This window comes from Argopecten irradians, chromosome 5, assembly GCF_041381155.1.
Source record: "Argopecten irradians isolate NY chromosome 5, Ai_NY, whole genome shotgun sequence".
NCBI classification, from domain to species: domain Eukaryota; kingdom Metazoa; phylum Mollusca; class Bivalvia; order Pectinida; family Pectinidae; genus Argopecten; species Argopecten irradians.
Window position 1 is genome coordinate 33570577 of NC_091138.1, and position 23127 is coordinate 33593703.

The 23127-nt window shown below is 35.8% G+C and overlaps 1 protein-coding gene across 1 annotated transcript in view; it reads left to right on the top strand.

Annotated features, from left to right (window-relative positions):
* The window catches only part of LOC138323604 (myosin heavy chain, non-muscle-like), a 55663-nt gene that overhangs the window by 13292 nt on the left and 19244 nt on the right, over positions 1 to 23127 (top strand). Inside the window, 11 exon segments of the mRNA XM_069268323.1 lie at positions 6519 to 6639; positions 13080 to 13172; positions 13446 to 13509; positions 13917 to 14015; positions 15453 to 15596; positions 16920 to 17015; positions 17418 to 17689; positions 21202 to 21372; positions 21791 to 21955; positions 22347 to 22461; positions 22848 to 23029. Of these exon segments, the coding sequence (XP_069124424.1) occupies positions 6519 to 6639; positions 13080 to 13172; positions 13446 to 13509; positions 13917 to 14015; positions 15453 to 15596; positions 16920 to 17015; positions 17418 to 17689; positions 21202 to 21372; positions 21791 to 21955; positions 22347 to 22461; positions 22848 to 23029 (1522 nt within the window).

A 23127-nucleotide genomic window follows, 5' to 3' on the forward strand; every position in this document is an offset into this window, starting at 1 on the left:
TGTAGTATATGTGGTTAAGTGTCTGGGGCAGTAGTAGATCGTCAGTCCTACCTATTGAGTAATAGTTTCTCGTCATTATATGACGACAGATAGAAATGTTACACTCCTTACGTGGCTAATGACTCACATAGTCGTTTGAAACCCCATATAAGGTAAAATCACTCCTTTATCAGACTGGCTACCTTTAAAGAAATACAGTTTTAATAGGTATCAACTCTCACTACGTTTTTATACAGAAGTTGCTCAGGAATTTGCCACCAGTTTATAAATAATTCATTGACTAGTGAGTTACTTGGAAGGTCTATAATTAGATTATGGCTAGTATATACACTTTTATCACCGTAATTATCTACAATAATTATCCTCATTTAAATCATGTTCTGAAAGTGGAATACAACATCCCTCAACAAACTTGAATGATTTTTCATTTGGAAGGCTTACATGAGAATAAATGTGATAAAGGTGATCCTAAATCTCGAATAATCCGGTAGAGGTCTTGTGAACCCAAACCTGTAACTTCTTGGATCATTCACCTCCCGAACTGATATAGCTTAGTGTTTTATAAATGACTATAGTATGATCGGCATTCCAGACTCAGATATCTGTACTGTTTATCATTACAGACTCACTGGCTTTACAGGTTATAGTGAACTATTTCGATTACTATTACTGGGACAGCTTATCAGATCAGGCTCAGTGTTTTAATAACTGTCATTGATAATTAATCTGAGGGATATTAAAATTCTATCAAAATATGTTTGAGTTGTACTTTAGGTGTAGTGGATCTGGAGGGTCCTCGAACTGTACTATCACCTCGAGCTCACTATCACAACCCTGCATGTACTTATCTGCAGATTACAACCTTGTCAACACAGTTTCACACACTGAAAGACTTTGGTGTTCTTTGAAGTCAAAGTGTATAAGGTCAGAGAAGCCGATGTTTAAAGTTTCTAAGTTATGGGAAAGTGACAAGGGTAACACAGGGGGAATTGTTGTCGGGATTTGTGGGAAGGCGGTTGTCTCCCGCTACTGTAGTGAAGAATTACAAATTCCTGCTTTCACATATGAGATCTGAGAAATATCGATAAAGGAATCTAAGTTATTTGTGGCTGACCTTCTCACCGCTATTGATTAATATAGGCCTAATAGTGGTCAGCAGGTAAGGCTCAGCATTTTTCAGGGGAGGTAATGACGTTTCGGGGTACTTCAGCTGAAGTGTGCGAGCATATTATTAGGTGTGTACTAGACAACTAGTGTTAATCTGTGTATGAAAATGACAACTACAAGTACTGGAACCGTCTGAAATAAGAGGAAGCTACAAGCATTGACAAGTGGAGGAAAGTGTTCAGTCTTTGTAAACAAAATCCCCTTTCATGTGTACTAATGACACACACTTGGATGGTTTCCTATGGCCATTTACAGTCTTGTGTTGTCAATCCTGGTTTTAGCAAGGTATATCAAATTAGGTCAGCTGTCCATGTAACTGGATACAGGACATTTATTGTTTATTTCTCTGATTGACCAACTGGACCTTCCATAAAATTTATACACCTTAAATGTGGTAGTTTCTAGTCTAAAAGTATAAGAAAATATTAGTTCAAAGAGTTGATGTGTTTCATAATAGATAGCGCAATAAACAAGTATAAAGATCACATTGATATTCTGATTTGAGATATTGGAGAATAATATTTGAAAAAAATGTAAATCTGTGTCCGTTGAATCATGTCAACTATATATAGTAGAGATATTGGTGATAGACAGCTTAATAACCTAGCTATTTAGATCAGGGATATATTGATGATTGAATTGTAAGCAAAAAGATCAGAGAGGATTTTGAATCCTGTCACTTCTGCATCGTAGAAGACTGTTGAGGATTTTGAGTCCTCTATCAGAAGAGATATTGGTAATGTAGAATATCTACCATCTGTATCAGAATTATCATCTATAATTGCCGTCTACACACAGCTAATTACATATAAACCCCCTGGGACAGGATTAGCTGGCTCACTTGGACCAACACTAACTGGCTGTACAGATGATTAGTAAGGTGCTACTGATGAACCAAACTTCTACACAAGAATGTTTGTATACAATTTACCAAATTGGCACTGGCTACCAAGAGGAAACATCTGCGAATATACACAGGTTACATCGTCAAAATAACAACATATCTTGTGTACACTCAAAATAACGTCAAGAAGCACGCATAGTCAAAACATTACAGCTACACCATGCAGCATAACAATTATCACTGTGTAGGTTTAGACTTTGTTGTGTGATAATGGCGATAGAATTGACAAACATAGACAGAAAAAATAAAGTCTGTTGTGAAAATAAATATAGAGGTGTTCATACTTTACAAAACCTTTATAAACAAAGGAATAAGGCATTTGTTTGTTTTATGTTTAATCTCACATTAGCAGTTAATCAAGGTCATTGAATGTCATTGAAGGTCATGTCGGGTTAAGGAGGTGGAGGAAACACTAGTGTACCTAGAGAAAAATCACCGACTTACAGTCAGTAGCTTGCATGTCCCAACTGGGGCATTAATCATAGAGAGGAAGTATAGTTCTGTAATATAGGTCATGATGCAAAAAAGTTCTTTACTATTGCTCAAATCATTCTGTGTATACACGAAGAAATATGAGGTAGCCACTATGGTGATTTACTGGAATCAATATCGTGTCTGCATATTGGTCGAGTAGAGAAAGGCTTTAGTCATCAGGGAAGTGATGACCAGTACAGATATCAATATGTTACGTCTCTACCACGGTACTATTATGTTGTTTGTCAGCCTTGATGTTATTTACCTAATGACAGATCCTCATATTATACCATTGAAGTACAAACATCTACTTTTACAATGACAAAACAAACTATTCTTGTTTTCTTTCCGGTCTTCATAATAGAGGAAACAAAAAAAAAATGAGTTGTCTATCAACAAGTATTTAAACTGATAGGGTGACATAGGTAGACATGATACACTGTAGGTGTAACTTGGTTGTCTGGGTCTGACAAACTGATAGGGTGACATAGGTAGACATGATACACTGTAGGTGTAACTCGGTTGTCTGGGTCTGACAAACTGATAGGGTGACATAGGTAGACATGATACACTGTAGGTGTAACTCGGTTGTCTGGGTCTGACAAACTGATAGGGTGACATAGGTAGACATGATACACTGTAGGTGTAACTCGTTGTCTGGGTCTGACAAACTGATAGGGTGACATAGGTAGACATGATACACTGTAGGTGTAACTCGGTTGTCTGGGTCTGACAAACTGATAGGGTGACATAGGTAGACATGATACACTGTAGGTGTAACTCGGTTGTCTGGGTCTGACAAACTGATAGGGTGACATAGGTAGACATGATACACTGTAGGTGTAACTCGGTTGTCTGACAAACTGATAGGGTGACATAGGTAGACATGATACACTGTAGGTGTAACTTGTTGTCTGGGTCTGACAAAACTGATAGGGTGACATAGGTAGACATGATACACTGTAGGTGTAACTCGGTTGTCTGGGTCTGACAAACTGATAGGGTGACATAGGTAGACATGATACACTGTAGGTGTAACTCGGTTGTCTGGGTCTGACAAACTGATAGGGTGACATAGGTAGACATGATACACTGTAGGTGTAACTCGGTTGTCTGACAAACTGATAGGGTGACATAGGTAGACATGATACACTGTAGGTGTAACTCTGTTGTCTGGGTCTGACAAACTGATAGGGTGACATAGGTAGACATGATACACTGTAGGTGTAACTCGGTTGTCTGGGTCTGACAAACTGATAGGGTGACATAGGTAGACATGATACACTGTAGGTGTAACTCGTTGTCTGGGTCTGACAAACTGATAGGGTGACATAGGTAGACACGATACACTGTAGGTGTAACTCGGTTGTCTGGGTCTGACAAACTGATAGGGTGACATAGGTAGACATGATACACTGTAGGTGTAACTCGTTGTCTGGGTCTGACAAACTGATAGGGTGACATAGGTAGACATGATACACTGTAGGTGTAACTCGGTTGTCTGGGTCTGACAAACTGATAGGGTGACATAGGTAGACATGATACACTGTAGGTGTAACTCGGTTGTCTGGGTCTGACAAACTGATAGGGTGACATAGGTAGACATGATACACTGTAGGTGTAACTCGTTGTCTGGGTCTGACAAACTGATAGGGTGACATAGGTAGACACGATATACTGTAGGTGTAACTCGGTTGTCTGGGTCTGACAAACTGATAGGGTGACATAGGTAGACACGATACACTGTAGGTGTAACTCGGTTGACTGGGTCTGACTGGTGTAGTATTTCATGTGATGCCCCCATTTCTTCCTGGTATAAGATTTAAGGCTATGTCTTTTCTGTCCTGACAGTTTTTGTAACAGGGGGGGGGGGGACCATTTCAGGCATTTGATATGGTGTCTGTGTCACTTATGATATTAGATTGTGTTTCCTAAGTTATCTCATTCAACAAATTTACAAATTCAATTTAATAATTCTCTTGAAAACCATGCAATTCAAACTGCTGGTGGCATCATTATTGATAAAGTTTTTTTAAGAAAATTATAGATGAAAAATTTGTTTATGGAAATATATAAATTAGTGTGAAGTTTAAAGAACACCTGTGTCTAGGAGTGTTAACAGAGATGATTGTCTGACTGATGATTGGTCCCAACATCACTGATAATGCTATCTTACATATTGTGTATGGCATGTTTATAGGGCGATGTTTCCTGGGTTATTTCATTGTTCCTGGGTGTAGCTACACTATCCCTCTAACACTTTGAATCATTCCCACGTTATCTGTGTGTGCTGTAATCATAACTTAGTACAAGCTGAAGTAATAACATGATCTGACCAAAAGTCTTTGTTCCAGTGTACTACGTCTATAGCATTATCTATAACAAGGGCAAGAAGGGCACATATGTATACCGTACATTCAGGTGCTCTGAAGGTGAAAGGGTTTTCTGGAAAGAGTTGCGTAAATGTATAATATCTTGCAATGCAACTGAAGTGACAGGTTAGATAGTGGCCTTTTGCTCAGAGGGCTCTATAGATGTCATAGGGGATGAGGGAAAGCATTTTCCCAGGATTCTTTAAGCATTGATACCACTATTTCAAAATAGTTTGCAAACTTTTTTTTTTTCCATAACCCGATAAAATTAAAAAATAGTGACATCAATACTTATAATTAATTTTATACTCTATTTGATAAAATGAAGTATGTTTAAATGTAACATTATAGTGGTTTTTCAAGGTATAATATCTTGCAATGCAACTGAAGTGACAGGATAGATAGTGGCCTTTTGCTCATAGAGCTCTATAGATGTCATAGGGGATGAGGGAAAGCATTTTCCCAAGATTCTTTAAGCATTGATGTCACTATTTTAAAATTTTATCGGGGTATGAAAAAAAAATTGTTTGCAAACTGTGTGAATCTGCGTAGCGGATTCTCACAATAGTTTGCAAACTTTTTTTTTTTCCATATCCCGATAAAATTAAAAAATAGTGACATCAATACTTATAATTAATTTTATACTCTATTTGATAAAATGAAGTATCTTTAAATGTAACATTATAGTGGTTTTTCAAGGGATTCTTTTATTCGAATCAATACGCAACGTCAATGTCTCTATTGTGACGTCACAATAAAGTCGGGGTTTCACGCCATTCTCGTATATTTTTTTTCATAGTGGTATGCAAAAAAAATATTGGCCAATCAGAAAGCCAGATTTGGTATGAAAAAAAAAAAAAAAAAATTATTCACCCATAATACCACAGAATTAAGATTGACAGTATTGGATATATATAGGTTAGACAAAGAAATAAAACAGACATTCCACCATTAAAAAACAAGAATGAAGTAATATGCCATTCGTGTCAATTCTGGTATGCATCTGTGTAATTGGACACCTGGTATGAACTCCTAAACAGTGTTTTGTAGAAATCATAAAATTAATTATAGGTTATGTTCCTTGCTCTTGTTGACTTGAAGGAAAGTGTAAGAGGGATCCATTACTGTGTTGTCAAGAGACTTAATCATGGCCTTTTAGTTTTTCACGTAAATTTTTGCTTAATCCAGAACTAAGTTGTATTGAAAATAAATTTGCAAAGGCTTTGTTTATACAATGTGCTGTACAATTCATTTATGAACAATTATGTTTGATTCTTTTTACAATTAAAAAGAATTTCAATTTTCTGAATTACAATTGCAAAAATTTGCTAGATCTTATACATGTGTCAAGTCATTGTTTCATTTAACTGTCAGAAAACCTTTCCTCTACCTTGAATTGAAAATTAGGTGTTTCCATATTTCCAGATACATTAATACCATTTGAAGTCTTTTTGATAATGCAATTTTAGCAAACAATTGCAGTTTTAGATTCTTTCCATGTGACATACCAACAAGATTTGAATGTTAGATGTGTCTGCCACACACATGACATGAACTTGATAGTGTTTATGTTGACATTTTGAGACTATTTTTACTTGCAGAGGTGAATCTGGAGCTGGAAAGACAGAAAACACCAAGAAAGTCATTCAGTATTTGGCTCATGTCGCAGCCTCAAATAGGACGTCGGCCAACCGTTCATCCGTGTCCAATCTCCACATCCCGGTATGTATTGGCTTGTAGCTGGTGGCAGTTGCTAGCCATCTGCTGGCAGTTAGGGTGTGGCTGGGTGGGGAAGGACATCGCCAGTCCCTCCTCCCTTTTGTATATTGATATATATGATACAGCATCTGTAGCTAGTGGCTCCAGTCTGATGTTTTGGCTTGTATCTGTCTATTAGATAGTCTGCTATTTGATAGAGGAGATCATTTTATTGTTTGTATTCAATATTTAATAGATGTGAGGTAATTTATTTTTTTCATCCTTATGTCAATGGGTTTTCCAATGTTTTCTCTTTCAACTGCTGGGTTAGGAAAATGAGTTTGGATCTGAAGCCAACATTTTGTTTGGCAAAAGACCAAAAAGATCTCCACTCATAAAATAGAAAATTTTGGGGAGTTTTATTTTTTTGAGGCCATTTAATCTTATGCCAAATTTTGTTCTAAATATCCTTTAAAATTTTACATTTGGATTTAATTGACTTAATTGATATAAGGATGTAATTTTCTTTATCTGGTATTGCTTCAACTGTCTGAACTTGGGATCAATGTAGCTAATGGATATGGTGTAAACTAGTAGTAGTAGATTCGGGCTAGTATTGTTGTTATCTTATCTATAGTAGTATTTAAATTTCAAAATCTAATGGGATATTAAATGGAAAGTGTATTCTGTCAGTTTAATCTTTCTGAATGACAGCTTCATTATACTTTTTGAAATGCTAGGGTTCATGATGATTTAAAACTTCACAATATTACACTGTTTTTAAAAAGGTTCCCATATGATACAGATTATATGTTGTTGGAAAAAGATAGCTTTAATGTGTACCTAGTTGCTGAACACAATAGCAAAACTTTGTGTCTGTAAGTTATCTACTTTCTTTAGGCTAATATACCTATACATAAACCAGCCAAATCTATGAAGAACCACTAGCTGTATACTTCATCTAAATGAGTTTACACTTTGATGTTCCTCTTCTTATCTCATCAACAAGACTACATCAGTAAATCTGTTACATTACATAGAAGTGTAAGATAATTTGTAAGATCCCTAAGTTCAGATGTGTAACTACATTGGGCCGATATAACTAGTGCAAAAAAAGTACAGCTGGGGCGATGGGGATGTGCATGTTGATATGGAATGGCTTAAACTTGTCGTTCGTGTTCGTGTGTACAAAATTGTGGCTTTTGACATACGCACCTTTCAAGGACTAAAGCTTAGAAACAGGAAGCAGAACTTCTGATATCGATAGAATTACATAACATATACAATAGTCGTCAATCTCCATGATTTTACTTTTTCATTTCCTGCTGCTCCTATTTTAAGTGACTTTAGGATGTTGGTAGCGGAGTCAGAAGTAGTTAAGAAATGTTCTATAAGTACAAGTGGACTGTTTATGTTTCAAATGGCCCTGTGTGTTTAAAACAACTGTTTTAGGTTCTGAGTTACTCAGTCCTGCCACTGACAAGTAGATTGTATTAAATACACACCCTATGTTTAAGAAAGAAAAAAAAAGAAAACCGGTTTGTTCCATATATTGCTTCCTATAAATGTAATTCTGTTGACGAAGTCCTTCAATTTGATGCTTTTAACATCTGGAGTTGTTTAATGTGTAGTAACATTTTAATATCCACCGGAAACTTCTGACTTATCACATAAGTGTGACTAGCTTTAACCTGTGGTTTTGTCTCTTACCTCACAACTATAAAGCCCAACACCGAACGTCAAACTGCCTTCACGCTGGTAGGTCATGTGATTGTAAACCGTTGTTATAACCCAGAAAGTTATACCAAACTTACCAGGTGACAGATGCACAAAGTAATCACAGTAAAAGGCAGGGGAAAATATACAGAAAACAGAGTTTTGCAATGTATAGATACTGGTGAAACATCAAATATGATCTTCCTGATTGTGCATCTGTTACTTTCCTAAAAAAAACCATAATATCTGTAACCCAAAAATAAAACTTGTTTGTATTAAAAAGTACTTTTGCCCCTCGTTATAAACCCCAGATAATTGATTAACATGCTTCTAACCAACATGTGTTGCTGTGTGTAAAAAAAATAATTGCATGCAGGCCCAATGATTGCATGTCATATTTATTGGCTGTGTTGAAACATAAAAACTGAAATGAATTGGCCCTAATTAAGGAAAGGTTATAAATATACATGATTTATTCATTAATTATTGTTAATTAATATATTATACAGGGAGGTAATGTCTTTATACAGGCAAGTAGTAACATTTATGAAATTCTCTTTTCTGCCTACAAATATGGAATGACCACGTTATCTACTGGAAATTATTATCAATTTATCAAAAATCCCTACTATTAGTCCATATACATGTATATGTATAGTATATCTGTACTTTCTTCAATACTCTGTCCAATTCTTGATGATGCATGAGGCATTCTGGCTTAGCAAGTTATAGTTTGCTGTGCGCTAGCTGCTAGGGAACTAGGGATGTCGCTTAGAATTACTGACTGCATTCTTTGATAGCTTTTGTTCCTGAATTTAGAAAGATAAGAAAAATTTCAGATAATTGATGAGTTTCTCCGGTTTGATATTTGGTTATGAAGAAGACATTTTCATGTGATTTATTTTCATTAATTTTAGATCTCTTTATTTGTACGAAAAGTTCTTCAATTAAAGTTACATTTTGTATTGTGAAAAATAATTCATTTCTTTGTTAAATGGCTAAATATTCCCAATATTGTGCTAGTTTCTCCAGTAAATCTTTTCATTATAAAGATCAATTAGATCTTGTAAAGAATCCTATGTAGATATCTATCTCTTTAATGCATGTGAAAATAGCATGAAGATTGATTGGTTTTATATGACCTTTGTACGACCTTTGTTGATTTCTGTTGAACCAATGCCTAATCAACTGTCTCTTCTCCATTGTGGGGCACACTCTACAATAGAGCCATAAGGATCTAAATCTTGTAAGTACACATGTACTTGATAGCCATCATTTGTGTTCACGTCACACGAGCCATGTTGTCCGAGTCTTGTTTTTGTTTTGTCAGTTTTGTTGAGTAATTTTGTAACTGTTGTTTGGTGTATTACAGTAACATGTTTGTTTGGTGATTTGGATACTGATTTAGTGCATCTGAAGTAGGTATCGGGATGTGTTACGGATTGGGGTGGTCCTGGGTGTGTTAGAAATCTGTGAATGTAGTTTACAGGATAGACGGGGCATTATAGAACTTAACAATATCAGAGCATGCTTTTATCCATGTCTAGGGCGACATGGAACTCCGAACTACTAACATGTAAGTGTTTGTGTAGACTACTAGAGGGAGAGAAAGCGAGAAAATAAATGGACATGGTCATCAGTCTTTTGTCTTTTGTTTTATGGACAGAGTCGGCAGTCTGGGAATATCTGAATCCTGAATGTCTCTGTCCAGCCGTTGATTCTTTCCATGAAACAGAATGTAAAGACTGTTTGTTTCCAAGTATTTTCTGGAATACATTTGTGTATGTTTATGTAAAAAGATAGAGTGGAGGTAAGTATATATATATAAAGCTCCTCTAGGGGGCTTTTCTCAAGGTCTAAAATGGGTGACCTTTCAAAAAATGTACTGTTCAGTCCCATGGTTGCGGAGATATACTACCAGCTGTCATGGTGATTATATAGAATACATTAGCCCTATATATAGACCATAAGAAAGCATGAACAGTGAAGGATTAACCCCCGATACTATTCAGTTGAACATATACTAACACATGAAATGCATGCAGCATCCCAACCACACTTCTTTTATTACATACTTTTGATCAATTCACTGATCCATTCACCGACCACTGGTCTCTCTATGTTAACAGTAACATATTGAGAGTTGTTGTGATCGCGCTTTGCGACCTTGTTTATCATACACCAGTACACCTATATACCACGGAGTGAACTCACTGGTGGATCTTGTACACTTGGGCTCACAACTGTTGTTGCTTTGAACCACTGATATTGTTCATGGTCAGATATGTCATTGACTTTAAACATCATGGTTGGAACTGTGAGATTGACCTTTTATGTCATGTTTGATATATGCCATTGACCTTCATCATGGTTGATATATGCCATTGACTTTCATCATCATGGTTGATATATGCCTTTTACCTTCATCATCATGGTTGATATATGCCATTGACCTTCATCATCATGGTTGATATATGCCATTGACCTTCATCATCATGTTTGATATATGCTATTGACCATCATCATGGTTGATATATGCAATTGAGCTTTTATATCATTATTAGCTTATGTCATTGACATTTTACAACATTGCCAATTTATGCCATTGACCTTTTATATTACATCATGGTTGATATATGGCATTGACCTTTTCATCATGGTCAATATATACCATTGACATTTTACAACATGGTTGCTTTAGTTTATTGTGACTGATGTTTTAAGTACCTGAATTTCTGAACTTCATACTGAGTCTACAACACTGGAGTGGAATGGAGATCTGGGTCGTCCATTTACAGCAGGAAACATACTGCTGGTCATGATCTGGGCTGTCCATCAAACTTCAGCTACAGCAGGATACATACTGCCGGTCATGATCTGGGCTGTCCATCAAACATCAGCTACAGCAGGATACATACTGCTGGTCATGATCTGGGCTGTCCATCAAACTTCAGCTACAGCAGGGTACATACTGCTGGTCATGATCTGGGCTGTCCATCAAACTTCAGCTACAGCAGGATACATACTGCCGGTCATGATCTGGGTTGTCCATCAAACATGATCTACAGCAGGATACATACTGCTGGTCATGATCTGGTCTGTCCATCAAACATCAGCTACAGCAGGGTACATACTGCTTGTCACGATCTGGGCTGTCCATCAAACATCAGCTACAGCAGGGTACATACTGCCGGTCATGATCTGGGCTGTCCATCAAACATCAGCTACAGCAGGATACATACTGCTGGTCATGATCTGGGCTGTCCATCAAACTTCAGCTACAGCAGGATACATACTGCTGGTCATGATCTGGGCTGTCCATCAAACATCAGCTACAGCAAGGTACATACTGCTGGTCATGATCTGGGCTGTCCATCAAACATCAACAGCAGGATACATGCTGCTGGTCATGATCTGGGCAGTCCATCAAACATGATCAACAGCAGGATACATACTGCTGGTCATGATCTGGGCTGTCCATCAAACATCAGCTACAGCAAGGTACATACTGCTGGTCATGATCTGGGCTGTCCATCAAACATCAACAGCAGGATACATGCTGCTGGTCATGATCTGGGCTGTCCATCAAACTTCAGCTACAGCAGGATACATACAGCTGGTCATGATCTGGGCTGTCCATCAAACTTCAGCTACAGCAGGGTACATACTGCCGGTCATGATCTGGGCTGTCCATCAAACATCAGCTACAGCAGGATACATACTGCTGGTCATGATCTGGGCTGTCCATCAAACTTCAGCTACAGCAGGATACATACAGCTGGTCATGATCTGGGCTGTCCATCAAACATCAGCTACAGCAGGATACATACTGCTTGTCATGATCTGGACTGTCCATCAAACATCAGCTACAGCAGGATACATACTGCTGGTCATGATCTGGGCTGTCCATCAAACATCAACAGCAGGATACATGCTGCTGGTCATGATCTGGGCAGTCCATCAAACATGATCAACAGCAGGATACATACTGCTGGTCATGATCTGGGCTGTCCATCAAACTTCAGCTACAGCAGGATACATACAGCTGGTCATGATCTGGGCTGTCCATCAAACTTTAGCTACAGCAGGATACATACTGTCGGTCATGATCTGGGTTGTCCATCAAACATGATCTACAGCAGGATACATACTGCTGGTCATGATCTGGGCTGTCCATCAAACATCAACAGCAGGATACATACTGCTGGTCATGATCTGGGCTGTCCATCAAACATCAGCTACAACAGGATACATACTGCTGGTCATGATCTGTGCTGTCCATCAAACATCAACAGCAGGATACATACTGCTTGTCATAATCTTGGCCGTTCATCAAACATCAATAGCAGGCCAACTGCTGGTCATGATCTGGGCTGTCCATCAAACATCATCAACAGCAGGATATATACTGCTGGTCATTTGCTTTACTTCACAATGCAATTTGTCTTGTTAACTAGCCCTTAATTGATTTACTGCATGCTTTTAACAAATAAAAAAACAACAACAATTAACTTTTAAATGGATTTTTTTCTGTTAATATGTTAAAGTATAATATTTATCTAGAGACTAATTTTGATAACCATTTATGTTTCTAGTTAAAAGTAACTATTAACTGATTATTAAAGCGATTTCATCTATCACTTTCTTAATTTTGACAATTATATTCAATAACAAAAAATTTTTTAAATGTGCACATTTCTCCTTTTTATAGACAATGTCTTGAATGTGTCTGGTATTTTCATTTGTAGGGTGAATTAGAAAACCAGTTACTACAAGCTAATCCCATCTTAGAAGCATTTGGAAATGCAAAAACCATCAAGAACGACAATTCTTCCAGATTTGTAAGTAAATATTTTCACTTTAAAAATAATTTTAATTTATATTATCCTTGATAAATTCATCTTTAGAAACTTAATATCTTTGATAATATAATTTTAGAATGAAGACCCAACTGAAAATGATATAACAAAGAGACGTGCTATACTGTATAATAACTGTATACATCCATATAAAAGTGTAATACTTTGAATTTTAAAAGAATTAAAAAAAATTATTTGCAATTGCATTTGTAGCAAAATAGATAACATTTATCAATGGTGTTTTATGTATTTTAGGGAAAATTCATCAGAATCAACTTTGACTCATCAGGCTACATATCTGGGGCTAACATAGAGACATGTATCCTTATACGGTGTACCGTAGGACAAGAGGACACAAATAGGTCATCGGTCATCCTTACCTGTACCATAGACATGTGGACATGACTAGGTCGAAATTTCTAGTAAAAATAGCTGATGATGAAATTCTAATTAGCCCTTTCAAATGTAAATTTTGATGTAAGCTTTCTATATATTATTTTTTTTACTTGACATCATGATTTATGTGGTGTGTGTAAAAGCTTACTTTATATGTTACTTTGGAAAAACTAAGGGTGACTCACAGCCTGCAAAAGGTACAGATTTGGCATTGGCATGTTAATGTGAATTTGTCATATCTCAAAGGTTTATAGCCAATAAATGTTTTGTATTAAATAGAAATAAACAACATTTTGAGTATATATTGAACTGATCCTTGACTCGCTGAAGATCTGCTGGAGAAATCTCGAGCTATCAGACAGGCTGAACAAGAAAGATGTTTCCATATTTTCTACCAGTTCCTGTATGGAGCCACGCCCAGCCAGAGAAGTATGTACACAGACTATCTGATCCCATAGTTATATCATTTATATAATATTCTACCACTTATTAGGAACCATGGTATGGTAACCCTCGTTGCTGTTATTTGTAATCTGATGACAATAGTCCTATATACCTAAATCATGTTTAGGGCATCTGACTTGTAACCACATGTACAGTGAAAGGTCTTTGGTTCAAGTCTAGGGGCTTTCGCACTGTTGTGGTCGGATTTTTTCACGAATATGAGAAACAGTTTGGTCTTGGCTATTGTGATTTTGCCTTTCAACAAGATACTTTACCCTTTACTTGATGGTAAACAAAGCGCCCCTGGTTGATTTTTCTCATGAATACGAGAAACAGTTTGGTCAGGGCTATTGTGATTTTGCCTTTGAACATGATACTTTACCCTATACTTGATGGCAAACAGTGTCCCAATATGTTGTAGAATGAGGAAGCCACCAGGTACTGGCAGAAGCATAAATCCCCCTAATAACACTGGTGAAATAAAATAAGTGTAATTTCATAAATCACCTGCACAATTTCTGACATTGTTGATTACCTCAGAATGCTTTTTAGGCGTTAGCACCTCTCATCAAATCTCTGTTGTTACTTAGCATAGCCATTTTAATCTCAGTTAACAGATACATTATGTATATATCATACAACAGATGTCTTGTATACAAGTTTGTTACATAAATAGATTTGTTATATGTATAGATATTACCTGTTGTGTGTAGTATGTAGGTACACCAATGACCTGTGTAGACTAGTGGGGGGTGACTCATATACACACAGCTGGTCTGTCTGTCTGGCTGGCTGGCTAGGCAGTCATTGTACCTCCCTGATCTAGTCTCATCAATCATAAAACATACTGTCCCAACATTTAGTCATTCCTACAGGTCTCCATATTAATTTTCCAGATTAATTTTGTTTCTGAATCAAGATGGTTCTTTTTTATGGAATTATACAAATACAATAGTTGCAGTAAGAAACCCATTCTAGTTCCTTTTTGAGAAATCAAGAGTTGTTGATTGTTATAGTTTAGTGTCAATCATATCTGTTTCTAAATTTGACTTTTTGTAATGCATTTGTAAGACAAAAAGGGAAAGAAATAATTTCAACTTAAGGAATTAGAGCTTAATTGTGAGAACAGATTTCAGGTTTAGATAAATTATATTGTCCATCTTTTTATTACTGGTATTTAAATTCTGTTGTGTCAAGATCTTCTTCTTCCTTTAAAAAAAAAAAGAGAGAAAAATCTGAAATGACTCGAGTTAAATTAAAGTCATGTGACCAATGTAATGAAATTTTAGTCAGCCATTATAAGAACAGTCTTTGACTGCAATTGTTATCAATGTGAAATAAAGATTATGTCAATATCATCAATTTGAGCTGAAGGTAATGATTTTTTTCTCTTTTTTTTTTTTTTTTTTTTTTTGTTTACAGAGGAATTTTTACTGGAGGACATCAAAAATTACAAATTTCTGACTTACGGCAACGTGCCTGTCAGTGGTGTGGACGACACCGCCGAGTTCCGCCAGACAGTCGAAGCTCTTACCATAATGGGCATTTCACCTGAAGATCAGTCAGGTATAACATGCATTGTCTGTAACATAATAAGGGATTCAATCCTAGTCACAGCACCAAAATGTTTTGACATGGAACAAAACATTTAAAAAATTGAAGCAAAATTTAAAGATGCTCTACCACCAATAAGTGGTGATTAATCCTATATATATATATATTTCTAATTAACACAAAATAATACAATATAATGCATTCTGCTTTTGGTGCATGCACAATCAGTACCGTATTTCCACCGGAAATAAGACCCCCCTCCCAGAAAAGAAATAAAGGTCAAAAGTAGGTGGGGGGTCTTACTTGCGGACACAACCGCCTGATAACATCGATCTATGAGGTCGCCATCTTGGATTTTTTTAATGTCCTGTCATCGTTGTAACATACAGTCGTTATGACAGATGGGTAATAGCAAGATGTTCAAGTATTTTTAATAATAATGAAGAAACGTATGAGTAAAATTAAATCCAAATATTATGACAAATTGAAATATATTTGTTAAAACAATATAGGGCAGTTGTAAGTCCTGAAAGGAAACGCACATTTTTGCAAGAGTCACGCGGACATTCACCAATGAATCAAAAACGAAGAAACAGCATCTATAAGCAATGTCATTTTAATCTAGAAGTTTTAATAATCGTATTGTTATTTTAAAAATATTCAAATTAGGTTATTGTTCTACGATCACAACTACATCTCCGTCTTAGTAAACACGTGAATCAATCACCGTGAATCGGAAGAAGGGACGATCGCCGTTCAGACTCAGGCCTATTTAAAATTCACTGCAAACGTTTACATATCAAATTTGTTCATAGACAGAAGAATCTACGTACATTTGTCTCAGTCAAATGAGCAAACAATCGTGATTTAAACTTCATGCAGTTGTTTGTAACATCGTACACACATGGCATTCTGCTTTTGGTGCATGCACAATCAGTACTTCATTCCATATAGGACAGAGCGCAACAGAATTTGAAGTAAAATTAGAAGCTCAAACTTCAATGGTGGTAATGGTGTAAGGTAAATAACTTTTGTAACTGAAGAAAAATTGTTAATCATCTGCTGCTGTTTTTAATACCATTTGCCAGCAGTGGAGCATCTTTAGATAAAACTCCAATTAGGTTAATTATGAAACAAACCCCATGTGAATTGTGTATTTGACAAAATAAAACACTATTTGACCAGTTACCTGCCCAAAATATTCTCGACATAAGTCATCATGGTTGTTTTGCTAATCTGTGCTTAATTACTTCGTAAATAAGGTAGGTAAATCAAAAGTTATGCAGTTATTTCCAGTACCCTGGAAATGTTCATATTGTTCTTTTGTATTTGTAGCCATCATGAGAGTGATTTCTGCATTGCTGCTGTTCGGTAACATGGTATTCAAACAAGAAAGGAGCTCTGACCAGGCCACACTTCCAGATGATACTGGTAAAGTCCTACCACCAGGAGGAGATATTTTCATTCTGTGCTTTAGATATAATTAAAGTTGATTTGTTTCATGTTAAAATTGCTGTGAAATGAAAGAAAGAAAAGTGAAAATACAGTCAAGAATTCATGTAATGAGAATATGTTTATGTAGTGAATGGTTTAGCCGGGCCTAACCAAACATATTAAATCTGGGTTTTCCCAGTTGAATAATTTCAAAATAAAAGGTCGAAATCGTAGATGTAAAGCTGATATTCAGATATCTTTGAAATTTTTGTGTAACCATAAATAAATAAGGATGTTGTATTGATGATTTGAAATTAAGGAGGAAGACGAACAAATTGTATAAAAGATTGAAATAATACCAGAATCAATTAAATCATAACCTTTTCTTCTCCATGCCAGTTGCCCAGAAAGCTTGTCACCTCCTTGGCCTGTCTGTGACGTCGGTCATACAAGCATTCCTCCGTCCCAGGATAAAGGTCGGCAGGGACTATGTTACAAAGGCTCAGACCAAAGAACAGGTGGAGTTTGCTGTAGAGGCTCTGTCCAAAGCCTGCTACGAGAAGATGTTCAAGTGGCTAGTGACCAGGATCAACCGTTCCCTCGACAGGACCAAGAGGCAGGGAGCATCTTTCATTGGCATTCTAGATATTGCTGGTTTTGAAATCTTCAAGGTGTGTATACTAGGGTCAAGGATCTGTTTTGAATTTTCTAATTTATTTGATGCAGTAAGAGTTTGTTTGAAATATGATTATTGCCTTTGTTGGGATTTATTTGGTTATATTTTGGGATTTGCATTTTGAGGTTATGACAGATATTGAGATCAGGATTTTCTTCTAAGGTTTACTGATTTACTTGTCCATGTTCATCATGAGCATTTGGCAAGTCAGAATCTACTATGACTGAGATGTGATGAATTCAGAAAAATATGAACTGTTTAAGTCATAGGATTTGTTGCGTGTGGTTATTTTTCTTTGATAAGATAAACTGCAATGGGATATTAGAACAGCTATTTTCTTTAACCCTCTCAATCAGCATGTTTTAAGTTTAAGAGAGCTTTATTTTAGAAGGGATATACATGCATAAACAGTGGTACGGAGACATGCTTGTTGATTAAACTATCCATGAGAAACTGACCATATACTATTTATATCTGTTACGCCTGCAGTCCACAGATTGTAAGGTAAATGACCAGTTCCGTCAGCTCCATGTCTGGTCGGGACATTCAAGAAGCATGATCTGTGTTTTTTTTGTCAATTTATATGTCAGAGGAATGAGCTAGTAGATATTAGTAGATTTATTTGCTGAATGGTAATCATTGTTTACACAAGATTTTTTTGAGTCATTTATTTAATTTTTGCCAACATATTGTGGAACTTTTGTTCACTTGGTGAATAGGTACGTTTGAAAATGCTGTAGAGAATTCCTGTGCACAATGGTTTTTGAATCATTTGCAGTTTTTTTTAGCTGTTTGTTTTTCATACATGTCTGATTATAGCTATGTAACATTATTTATTATAATGAGGTAAAGATCTTGGGTATAAATCATAGCAATGCGCTATTTTACACAGGAAGTTTGTTGTACATCCTGTACTGTAAAGGTTGATCATGAGTTCTGATATTGTCTTATGTCTCGTTAAAGCCGAGTGATGTGAACTCGGGTGAAGCTCCCGTAAGTAGTGTCTGATGCCAACCATCTTCACAATGTTATATTGATTTATGTTGGTAAAGTTGGATGTTAGATTAAATATAAGGAATGTATGCTGCATTGTTATAGAAACTTTTAATGGATTATTCTTAACTTCAAAACAAACGAATTTCAGAAACTCATGAGCAGGTACTTGTTTTGGGCAAAGGATGAAAAGGGGGTAGGGAAACAGAGAGAGAAAAAAAATTTAAGAAGAAAGGGGCATTAAGAGTTCAAGAAAATTTTGAAGGAGACATTTCTTTATATAAAGTCTGAAATTTGTAAGAATTCTTATAAAAATAAGTGTTAGGTTTTAGCATTCAAACAATGTGAAAATGGTTGTTTCCCAATGGTTGGTGTGGCAGAATCGTATGATAATGCTGAAGCCTAGTTATGATCCAGTTCAATGCTTTCCATAAGGAAATGAAAATTTGTTGTTCAGTCTTGGCAAAACCTATCCCGCTTCACTGATGTACTACCTTTCAAAAAGTTGTCAGAATACTTTTTTGTGTTTAATCTAAATTGTTTGCTGAAAATTTGGATTTTAACTGTATATAGACTATTTTGAAATAATATGTTACTGCTTAAGGAAATGATTTTTTTTTTTCAAATGAAAACTGGTCTTGGTAAAAAGATAAAAAAAAATTATCAAAGGAGTACTGGTCTTATTTATTGATAATAAATTTTTAATGGAATTTGAAAACTGGTTAGGTCATGGTATGCAATCACGAAAGTTTTGAAACCTTGCTAGCTGATTTATTGTTTTGGAAGTTAAGCTATGCTTTGTTGAATGGCTGGAATACCCAAGGTCATATAATGACCTTCAGCTTAAAGCAGAGTTGCTGTGTCCGGATGATTTTATGTATATGCATGAATGTGCACGTCAGGAAGTATGCTGTAAATTTCAAAGCAAACTTCAGATGTTGTTTGATTGATTAAAGGCTGTAAATTTCAAAGTAAACTTCAGATGTTGTATGATTGAATAAAACAAAGATTATTCTCAGGTGTGCATGAATTTTCATCGGTCAATTACATATTGATAAAAGAAATAGTATTTTAGGTGTGCATGAATTGGTCAATATTGTATTGAATGTGGACTTCATGTTCAAGTTACATATTACTGAGGAAAACCTATCGTCAACTTGACTTACTTTATTTTTTTATGTCAAGGATTGAAATCAATGATTTCCTAAATTGATTTCTTGTAATTCAACATTATCAAGCCCAGAATTATTCAGGTGTTTTTTTGTACCATTACATGAAACTTTATTGTTGTGCTAGTTATTCCCATAACCATTTGTGGTATAGCTTATTTTGCCATCTTTTCTCCCCAAATTTGTGTTCTTTAGTTGTTTAAATGTCAGAGGTTTCTGTCTATTGATTTGGTTGAATTTTGAAATGATATTTTTGTTTTGCAATGAAAAGAGTACCTGATGAGTTCCAAACCGGATGTTGTTTCAATCAAACATTGCATGCACTCTTTTAAGCATTTTGATGGTTGAAATGGTGTGCCTTCAGTTTTGACTCTGTACAGTTTTAAGCATGTTTTATTGAGGTTCTAAAGTTCACAAATTTAAGTAATTTTTCTTTGAACACTTTATAAATTATTTGGGTTTAAAAATCTAGTGTGTCATGTAGAATTGTCCCGATTTATTAATTGCGAAACTTACTGAAAGAAAACAATTTTTTTTATTAATTTTCTCTCATTATCTTCCTGTGACATACACTAGTATGCCTGTCCAAGGCAATAAACCTGTACATGATTCATGGAGTTAAAAAAAACCCACCTTATTGTGACATCACATTGTTCATATGATGTTTCAGATGGTTCATGCATTATAATGTTATTAAAGATGGTTTTGCTCCAAGGTCAGATCCGGAAGCAGAAAATGTAACAATTATCATAAAAAATGTGATATGAGAAAATCGTATGTCTGGTTTAAAGGAAAAGGGTATTCTACCCGCATAGTCACTAGATTTGATGAAACCGAATTTAGTGGCACCTTGGATGTTCCGATCCTTCACCACCTCATATGAAAAAATCTTATAATCTGTTCTTGTCCAAAATATAACAGATATGGTGATTGGGTATTTTAGCTTCAAAAGTGGCATAATGCATGGCTCATGCGAAGAAAAGAAGGATTTATTTGTTTAGTTCATAGATAGAAATGTTTCTGTGTTTGATGTATATCGATAGTAGGATACAAATATTTCTTCTGTACAAACTCAATCTGAATGCTTCTCAAATATATCCTGTATAGTTGCCTCAGATTTTCTAATGATCAGTTTTAAATCCAGGTATATCTAATGATGCATGTTTGGGGAAAAAGCAGTGAATTATTTTTATCATTGCTAAAGAAATTGTCCTTGTATAACCATTATGAAATTTTATATCCTTTTAAATCAGCAGAGCATATGGCAGCTTGAAAAGCTGTGATAAAATGATTTCGTAGTTTTACATTAGAGTAGATAACTAAAGCAGACCTATCTATGTTATAGATGAACTCCTTCGAGCAGTTGTGTATCAACTACACAAACGAGAAGCTACAGCAACTCTTCAACCACACCATGTTCATCCTGGAGCAGGAGGAATATCAGAAGGAAGGCATTGAATGGAAATTTATTGACTTCGGCCTCGACCTCCAGCCAACTATTGACCTCCTTGAGAAGGTATTGTTACAAATTCTAAAAAATATTCTCTTATTCTGTCTTTGTATATTACAGAGTTGCCTCCCTTTTGGATAGGTATCCATTGTGATGTCATTATTTTGTGACTGCAACTCACTTCGTTTTGTCAGAAAAGTATTACCCTCTGAAACACATGACGTCACAATCAATACCTACCCGCAAGGGCAGAGAACTCTATAGTAATATGCAAATATGAAATAACGTGTGCTTAATTAAGAGTCGTAAAAGGAGAATCTGAAAGTATTATGAAATCATCTATAAAACCTAAGATTTCATAAGATAAAATTTGTTGGTATATTGATTGAATTGTTTATATGATAAAATCAACTTATGTATGGTAATAACCGTTTCTTTCATGAATGTGTAAACTGTGTGTTGCTAAAACTATTATTTTCTTCAGCCTATGGGTATATACGCCTTGGTCGACGAGGAGTGTTTCTTCCCCAAAGCCACAGACAAAACCTTCATTGACAAGGTTGTTACCCAACATTCCTCTCACCCCAAGTTCCAGAAACCTGACTTCAGAGCAGACGCAGACTTCAGTCTCATCCATTACGCTGGAAAGGTGATTCAATAGATTCATTTACAGGATAAAAATTTGTATTGAAAGAAAAGTTAGAAAATTTGATAGCATGAAAATAATTTCTTAGATGTGTCTAGAAAATATGCTTTGCCTTTTTGCCCTGCCATGAAATGGGGCAGAATATATAGGAATACCTATGTCTGTCACATCCCTTTCCACTCTCATGTATGGAAGCCATGACATGAAACATGACCTGTTGAGTCCTTCTGTTAAGACAAAGTAGTTCTTTCAGCACCACCTTATCAATTCTCTTCAATTTTAACTTGTGCGAAATCCAGCAGCCTGATAAAGTCTGATGTAACAAATTTATATATTTTGATTTTCATGTTTTGAAAGAGAAATGTTTGACATTTCAATCATTTTTAATTGCCAGGTTGACTACTCAGCAAGCATGTGGCTGATGAAGAACATGGACCCGTTGAATGAGAACGTTGTGTCTCTACTGCAGATGTCATCAGATCCCTTTGTGGCAACTATCTGGAAAGACGGTAAATAACCAATTTACTGAAGTTCGTTAATTATCCTGCAGTAGCCTCTATCCAATATAATGTGTTAAGAATAACTATGTAGTAAATATATAACTAGAAAATCAGATTGATGAAATGGATGTTCAAATTTGTTGTACAATCAGTTCCAAACATGCTTAGTATATACTACTAAATCAACTGTAATGGATGTTAAAATTTGTTGTACAATCAGTTCCAAACATGCTTAGTATATACTACTAAATCAACTGTGTTTGGAGGCAATTATGTTACTGTTTTAACAGGTTGAAAGGTACAATAATTCCCTTTCCCAGTAAAATTACTAATAAATGTAAATTCATGCTTATCAAGTATGTTTATTTTAACTCTTTATCTTGTTCCTTTGACAGCTGAAATTGTCGGTATGGGAGCCGCATCTACCGGTGACACTATGTTTGGGGCACGAACCAGAAAGGGAATGTTCAGGACAGTTAGCCAACTGTACAAGGAGCAGCTCGCCAAACTGATGGCTACACTACGCAACACTAACCCCAACTTTGTCAGATGTATCATTCCAAACCACGAGAAAAAGGTACTTTGAATATTGCATATAATGTTGTCATTGACCAGGAACTATCATCATGTGAGTCTTCATGTTTATCAATCTGATGACTTGGCTTGGGGGGGGGG